Raw genomic sequence first — 8,515 nt, 5'->3', positions numbered from 1 at the left:
ACCAAACCACATGGCAGGCCATTAATTCAAGTCCATTGAAAGTCTCAAGGTCAGCAGAGCATGGCAGGCTGTTGAACGGCAGGACTACATGCAGGGTCCAAGTGTGCCATAAGCTAGATACCATTCCCAAAGGTCCTTCTTATATATGGGAAGCAGACCACACACCCAAAGCAGCTACTCAGCTGCTCCCATAGATTCCACCATGGACTTAATTACTAATCTCACCATGGGGAATAACTACATTCAGCTGCCTAGCCACTCAACCAGGCCCAGCCAAGTTGACACACAAATGTAACCACCACAGTATTCCAATCATGGTCCTTTCCCCACTTCTGTAGTCCCTTCAGTGACAGTGACTAGATGATCTGCCACCAGTCATGATCTCATAATGATTTGCTTTGTCCTCTATCATATATAATGAACATGATATCTGTGATTCAGAGTATCCACTGGCCTCTGTACTGGGTACATGCTGACAGTTTTCCTCATCTGGATGATTGTCTTTGTTTTTGTCTTTGTCCTATTTAAGGCTAGTAAGCAGGCCTCTGTAGACTATTATTGAGTCTGGGATATTTTCCCCCGAGCATAAGGTTCTTCTTTGGTTTTGAGAAAAAATTCTGGCTACTTTAAGCACCTTCACTTCTTTTCCAAGCCCTGAATTTTTGATTCAATCAAGCAATCACTGCTTGTCCAGTCTTGAGACCAGCCTGGACTTGCCTTGGCAGAAGCAGTGGTCTTATACTTGCTGTGACTCGCAAAGAAAGCTCCATGCTAGTGTTAAAAGGGGGCCTAGACAGGGTCAGGGAAGAGATGACTGTGTTAGAAAACTGGGCTTTCTTTCATGGCAAGAGGGTAGATCTAAGGCAACAGCACCAGGGGTCCTTCCATTTCTTAATTCTTTCTGCCTTTTCATTTCATTTCTTTCTTCCTTGTTCCAAGTTATCCCTTAGGTACTTTGGAGAAACTGAAAGAGTCCAGGTTTTAAGGGCTGGAGCCTGGAGGAAAATGTGGAAAAGCTCTTTGGATTTTTGGGAGGTCAGAGAAATGTAAATTTGTTGTATATTTTCCGGCAAAGATCAAAGAGGTCTTAGGCAATAAAGAATCACCTGGAATCAGATGGACCTGACTCTACCAATTATTGATAAAGACCTTACGCAGGTTAATGAATTAATTTATCCTTAGATAAATTTCTTAGATCCTCAGTGTTATGTATTCAATTGTGTCTCTCCAAAAGGTGTGTTGAAATCCTAACCCCTATACTTATGGATGGGAGCTCTGGTGGCGTAGTGCCTAAGGCATTTGACCGCTAACCAGAAGGCTGGTGGTTCAAACCCACCTGCTGCTCCTTGGAAGGAAGAGTGGCAATTTACTTCCATAGAGATACTGCCTAGGAAACCCATAGAGGGGTCGATATGAGTGGGACTGACTCGACAGCAGTGAGTTTGGTTTGGTTTTGGTATACCTATGGGTGTAACCTTGTTGGGGAATAGGGTTTCTTTGTTTTGTTAATGAGCCATATCAGTTTAGGGTGCATCTGAAATCTAATCCTTTCTGAACTATAAGGAACTGAATAGACACAGGTCAAGAAATCACAAATGGAGGGAAGATGGATGCTGCCTGAAGATTACCAGGAAACTGAGGAACACCAGGGCCGTACAACCTGAAGGAACCAAGGCTCTCCTATATCCGACAGAGAGAGAGAGCCATCACTTAAAGCTAGTGCTCTGATTTCAAACTTTCAGCCTCCTGAACTGTGAGAGAATGAATTTCTGTCCTTGAAAGCCACGCACTTGTATTTATGCTCCAGCAACACTGGATAGATAACTAAGGCGGATGGCTTCTTCAAGGTGCGTCACTGTGGGGCTTTTGGCATCAGGGCTGCAAAGACAGGGACGCACATTTGGGCTGAATGTCTGAGTAGGACTTAGGAAGTCAGAAGAGGGAGAGTCATGAAGGCAGAGATATCAGAATGAGAGCCCCTAAGAAATTCTGAAGGATCCCAGCCCACCCTAAAGATTCCAGAGTTCTTCTTTGGTCTCTCTTCATGGCGTGGTTTTCCTGCAGCACTGCTCAAGAGCCCTCCAGCCCCACTCATAGCATTTTTTTTTTTTTTTTTTTGGGAGGGGGCAGGTATTTTGTAAGTAAAGCGATTGGAGTCACTTTTATAAAGAATTATACTTTTGAGCTTAAAAGGACAAATAAGTAGAACAGCAAACTCTGCCGTTGGAAGCCATAATAACACTTGAGGGAAGCCACACTGTTCAGACCCCGAGGTCATACCTCAGCCATATTGTTCATGTGGTAGCACTTCACAGATTTGTGGGCACAGAACTTCTGAGTAATAATGACTTGAGGGCTGGCCTTGAAACTTATAGCCAATCTCCACGGACTCTGCAACCTCTCAGAATGAGGATAAACACCACACTTTATGAACATGATAGAGTAGAAGAATGGGGCCTGAGATTGGCTAGTGAATTGACAAGTGACCCTTCTACTGAGCAAATCCGTCTTTACAGAGCATAAGGAGCCCTAGTGGTGCAACAGCTAAGCCCTTGGCCGCTAACCAAAAGGTTGGTGATTCCATCCCACCCAGCAGCTCTATGGGAGAAAGACCTGATGATCTCCTTCTGTAAAGGTAACAATCAAGAAAACTCTATGGGGCAGTTCCACTCTGTCACATAAGGTCAGTATGAGTCGTTAGAATCGACTCAGTGGCACACAACAAAAACATGCCCACGTTGTCTGTGAGCCAGGCTCGCTTCCCATCTAGCCCAGTTTCTTGGGTCTGGTGGTTAGTTTCTCTGAGGTCTTAGAGATGGTGAGTGTCACAACAGGACCTGTGACACTCTGGAGAGAAGGATCAGTGCTCATTACTCTGATCTGTGGAGGAAGAGGAATGACTACTTCCTGGCAGGGTCCAAGAATCTTCTAGGGGTTGTCTGCCCCTCCCTGTGATGCTATGCCTCTGATCAGCTTCAGCTGATGATGTCTTGTACTCTCTCTCTGAGAGAAGGCCCCTGTCTCATACATTTGATTCCTTTCATCCTGTGTTCCTTCATTCACACATGAGCCAGTGGGGATTTGTAGGTGCCTGACTACTTCAAAGAGAGAGCTAGGAGTTTATAAATGGTTGCCCCAGGTTGTCCCCAGAAATCATACTTGGAGAGACATCTCACTTTCTGAGTGACAGCTGTCAGCTGCTGGAGAGCTTGACATTTTTTCATAAAGATCCTATGGTAGTTAAGTCTGTGTGTCAACTTGGCTGGGCCTGGTTGAGTGGCTGGGCAGCTGGATGTAGTATTTCCCATGATGAGACTGGTCATCAACTCTGTGGTGGAATCTACTGTGAGCAGCTGAGTAGCTGCCCTAGGGATGTGGTCTGCTTCCTGTATATAAGGAGACGCCTTGGGGCATGGTCTGTAGCTTATGGCACTCTTGGATTCTGTGCATAGCCGTGTCATTGTTCAGCAGCCTGCCATGCTCTGCCGACCTTGGACTTACAATGGACTTGAGTTAATGGCCTGCCATGTGGTTTGGTAACATCGGGACTGTGCCATTTTATTTGTTGACCTTAGGCTTGTTAGCCTCAGCAGCCAGCACCTGTCTGAGTGAAGCTAGGCCTCTCGCTTCAGTGGGCCAAAAGCAAGAAGCAGAGCTGAAGCTCAAGTTGAGGGGCTTTCACACAGCCCCTAGAGCCTGGCACTTTGAACTTGGACTTAAAGCCTCCAAACGGTGAGAATAAACTCCTGTTTGTTAAGACCATCCCATTTGTGGTATTTCTGTTAGAGCAGTACTAGGGAACCAGAACAGATTCCAAACCAAGGGCTAACTCCCTGCTTTGTTACAGTATTCCCTCTCCCAAGAGCTTCTAGGATTAGTATAAATGGGCTTGAGACCCTTGAGAACAAGATTAGCACTTAAGGAGTTCAAAGTTTGCTTCCCTTTCCGTTTATAAACATGAAGTTGTAGGGATCACATCTGGGTTCTACACAGGGCAGACCTTAAAGTCTTATGGGATAACTCATTTACCTTAGGCAACAGAATAAGTTGTTGGCAACAATAATCACTCAACATCCACTGTGTGCTAGGACTATGGTCTGTTGTACATCAGTCCTTTGGTTTCCCAGCCTGACCATCAATTGTTTTTCCTTTCAGCACCTGCAGCTGGGTCTGTGCCTCTTTCTTCCTTTAGTCCTACTTCCTCTCAATAGAAAGTTCCAGATTCGTAGGTAGTGGCTGGGCTGTGGGTGATGTTAAGACATAGTGTAAATTCGCCTGTGGCTTCCAGCCAAACATAGACAGGCATATGAGTTGAACATTTACCTGAGGTAGATACACTCCTTGGAGAGAACAATCATGGGAGAAAGAAGGGCTACTTACACACAGGGAGACAGCTCAGGGGGCAGGAGTGCAGGGAGGTATGGACACAGGGAGGGAGGTAACTATTGGGAGGAAGTAGGAGGGGAGCTGTTGCATTGTGGTAAATTGTGGTCAATGTCATGAGACAAAATGTACGTGAACTGCTGTATGGGAAGTGAATTAGCTCTGTTAATTTTCACCCAAATCATAATTAAAAAAAAAAAAAAAAAGACATAGTGTAAATAAAAATTTAATTCAAATGCTTTTGAGAGAAGTAACACTTGGACTTAATTTCAAACCAACATGCCAACGACTCCTATCTCGTTCTGTGGTAGATGGTTTCAGGTGAAGGCAGAGCAGGGGAGAGGGTGGAACTCCATGATGGGACAGTGTTCATGGGGCCAAAGAAGTTGGCTGCTTTGCCTCCCTGGGCTAACTTTGCCATGCCATCAGCTGTTCCTGCACTCACCTCTCTGTCTTATCTTTCCTCCATTCCTTTTAGGTTTAATGATACACACTAATGGGGTATGGAGGATGTGGACCACACTGGGTGACACTGTCAGAGGAGGTGAGATCCAAATGACTGTCTACAAAATGTTTGTGCAGTGTTTCAGTGGGAATTTATTATTTTTTTTAAAGAGAAATATCCTTGTGATTAATTCTAGCAACAAAAACATTTTTTTTCATAAGCCTAGCTGCTGAAAAAAACCCCAAACCCAAAACCAAACTCACTGCTATTGGGTTGATTCCAACTCATAGTGACCCCAGTTGGGTTTCCAAGGCTGTAAATCCTTACGGATGCGGACTGCCTCATCTTTCTTCCTTGGAGTGGCTGGTGGCCTTTAGGTTAGCAGCTAAATGCCTTAACCACTACACCTGCAGAGCTCCTTAAGCCCAGCTTACATGCATCAATGTATCTACAAGGCTAAAACTGTGCTAATTTACCTTTCAAACCTTGTTCCAGGAACTCTGGTGGCAATGTGGTTAAAGCATTGGGCTGTTAACCAAAAGGTCAGCATATACCAACCCACCAGTTGCTCTGCTAGAGAAAGATGAGGCAGTCTGCTTCCCTATAAAAATTTACAGCTTTGGAAACCCTATGGGGCAGTTCTACTCTGTCCTTTGGGGTTGCTAAGAGTAGGTACGGAGGCAATGGCAGTGGGTTTCGCTTTTCTTGGTTTAACGTGCTCCAGTCAGAGCTGTCATTATTCCCCAGTTACAATGACTCTCTGAGTCACATGGTTTCATCTGCACGTGCTACAAGCATGCGCTATTGTTATTGTTGCTGCCGGTGTTTTATATCGCTGATTTTGTCAAATTTTCCTGTGTTTTAGCTACAATATTGTGATAATTAGCATTTGTGAACTTATATAAATTACATTTTGAGAAGTGGTAATTTAAGGAAAAGGAGAAAAATAAGAAAAGGCTTTTCTATTTTGAATAATGTAACTAATAAATTGTAATTCAAGGTAGAAAGATTTTACAAAACAATTATGTTGTTAGTATTCACATAATCTAAGAAATACGTTTTAGAAATTTCCGATTATTTTACACATTATTCTATGATTAAAGTTGATAATAAACGTTGCAAAGGATTCTGTATGGTCTGATATGGGAGGGGCTCCAGGGGAGGGGTGACCCTAGTGACGTCACTGGTTAGGTCACTTAATAACCTATTCTTGGGAAGCCTGTTGGTTCTTAGTCTGAGACACAAAATTAACCATAACAGGGTGGAAGCCAATTTTATTTGAAGCTCAAAAAGATAAGGAGCCTCAGCTGACATCTGGGTTTCACACAGTAAATCTTCCTTTTTTTTTCTTCCTTAAATGAGTAAGATTGTCTTATGTTACGATAAAAAGAGTTTTGTTTAAAGCCATAAAAGTTATCTGATTTTGATTGAAGAAGTAATGTGGCCTTTTAGCTACTTATTTCTTTTTATTATAAATCGGCCACTTATTGGAAAATGGTAGTTCACCATCACTGTAGACCACATTCTGGTCCCTTGCTAATTATGGTGGAGATTTCTGTATCAAAGACTCCATTTTCTCCCATGAAGTTAAGTGATTACTATCTCCTTCCCAGACCGCCAAATTCCAAGGACCATTTCTATAATATCATATACTCAGGAAGGCAATATTCCCTGTAGAAACTTGTAGGGATGACTACTCTGGTTGAGATATATAATTTTTGCTGTTGGTATTCAGTAATTCTTTCTATTTTTGAGAAATTTCAAGATGGGAGGAAGATAGAATCCAGCTCCCAATTCTGAAGTGAAAGGAGGGCCTATTTCTATCTCTAGAAGTGTGGATTATGATATTGGTAGATGTAAGACATCCATGCTGGATGTAGGATATCAGCGGGTATAAGGTATCAGTGCCCACACAGATGGATGCTGCTGTCTAGGACTTGATCTTGAGAAGATGATGAAAGATGAGATATGGTTGGATGCAAGAGAGTGTGGCATGGTAGCTACTGTAGGGGTGGCTTTGTCCAGCAGCAGAGTAGTAGTGCATGGTCAGAGGCAGTGTGTTAGCTGTAGCAATGGAGAGTGTCCAAAGTGATGACCACAGCGGTGGCAGTCTACACACACCATACTTGCGGCAGGATCTTTGCTGTGCCTTGCCTCTCTTGGTTCCTCTCCCATCTGGGTTCTCTAGGCTTCTATTTTATAAACTACCAGAGACCTTTCTGACAAATTCCTTTCCTGCTTAGGTTAAGAAGTCTAACTTCTACAGCAGCCTTGACATCTTTATTCCTTAGGCTGTAGACAAGGGGATTCAGCATGGGGATCACAATGGTGTAGAAGACAGAGAGGATCTTGTTATAGGCTGAAGCACTCTCAGGATTGGGTTGGACATATACAAGGAACACGGATCCGTAGAAGAGGGAGAGGGCAGTGAGGTGAGAGGCACAGGTGGAGAAGGCTTTGCGTTGGGCCTCCAGGGACCTCATCCTACAGATTGTGACCAGAATGTAGGCATAAGAGACCAAGATGACTGAGACTGTGGGAACAGTGACCAAGGCAGAAAAGAAGAGCAAGATGATATTGGCTGTGGTGGTATCTGAGCAGGCCAATTGGAGCACTGGGGGGATGTCACAGAAGTAATGATCGATGATGTTGGGACCACAGAAAGGCAGGCTGAAGGCATTTCCTGTCTGTACAGATGAAATGAACATACCTACAGCATAGGTGACCACCACCAACTGGACACACAAGCGCTTGGACATGATAGTGTGGTAGAGAAGAGGGTGGCAGATGGCCACGAATCGGTCATAGGCCATGATGGCCAAAAGCAAACACTCTCCAGTGCCATGGAGGATCATGAGGGCCATCTGGACCACACAGCCTGTAAAGGAGATGGACTGGTCAGTGGTGAGAAAGCTGTTCAGTAGCCTGGGGGTAAACACAGAGGAGTTGCAGATGTCAAGGAAGGAGAGCACACTCAAGAGGAAGTACATGGGTGTGTGGAGTGGAGAACTTGTGCGGATCAGGTCTATCATGCCCAGGTTGCCCACCAGAGTCACGGAGTAGATCAGGAGGAAGACGGCAAAGAGGAGTTGTTTTTGGGCTGCCTGGTCTGTGAGGCCTAGCAGGATGAAACTCGTCACTGTAGTGTGATTCTGCCCCGATGCCATGCCACTGGTGTGTTTTCCATATGACACTGAACAAGAGGAGGAGAAGCAAGGTTATTAACATTCACGTCAAAGAGGTAGCTTTAACATATTCTACATCTGAAAAGCCACATCTTTCTCTAAGTGACAGACTGCTTCCCAAATCCCACCTCAATCCCATCATATGAAGCTCATGCTTAAAACACTTTAAGGGTTTCCGATCCCTCTTAGGATAAGGTCTAGATTCTTGAGTCTACCAGATGTGCTCTATGAGACACCTCCATGCTACCCTGTTCTCAGTTTACCCTCTAGCAGTTTTACGAATGTACCATCTTACTGTAAATCGATGCCTTTCCATATTGTATATTTTCTTACAAGCCTTTGGTTTATCAGACACAGCTTAGCGCTCTATTTTCCTGTTTTGTTCCTTTCTTTCAGCCACCTTGAATTGCAAAGATATCATGAATGACATTATATTTTAACATTAAAAAAATTCCTGTCCACTTTTTTTTTTTTTTTCAAATTGGATTTTTTAAGTCCCTGC

The 8,515-nt window shown here is 44.0% G+C and overlaps 1 protein-coding gene across 1 annotated transcript; it reads right to left on the bottom strand.

Moving 5' to 3' along the window:
• Positions 1-7,032: 7,032 nt before the first annotated feature.
• LOC103208220 (olfactory receptor 476-like) lies at positions 7,033-8,016 on the bottom strand. The gene has a single exon (XM_007953897.2). It carries the CDS (start codon positions 7,993-7,995, stop codon positions 7,033-7,035), a length of 963 nt encoding a protein of 320 aa, XP_007952088.1. The 5' UTR covers positions 7,996-8,016.
• Between the last annotated feature and the right edge of the window lie 499 nt (positions 8,017-8,515).

The sequence above is a fragment of the Orycteropus afer genome, unplaced genomic scaffold, assembly GCF_000298275.1.
Source record: "Orycteropus afer afer isolate SDZICR_OR568_19922 unplaced genomic scaffold, OryAfe1.0 scaffold00419, whole genome shotgun sequence".
Taxonomy (NCBI): domain Eukaryota; kingdom Metazoa; phylum Chordata; class Mammalia; order Tubulidentata; family Orycteropodidae; genus Orycteropus; species Orycteropus afer.
The sequence above is the reverse complement of the archived record's forward strand: the minus strand, read 5'-3'. Positions and strand labels throughout refer to the sequence as shown.

Bases quoted from the DNA above. Each gene is read 5' to 3' on its own strand.
- LOC103208220 (XM_007953897.2), bottom strand. From the start codon at position 7,995: ATGGCATCGGGGCAGAATCACACTACAGTGACGAGTTTCATCCTGCTA.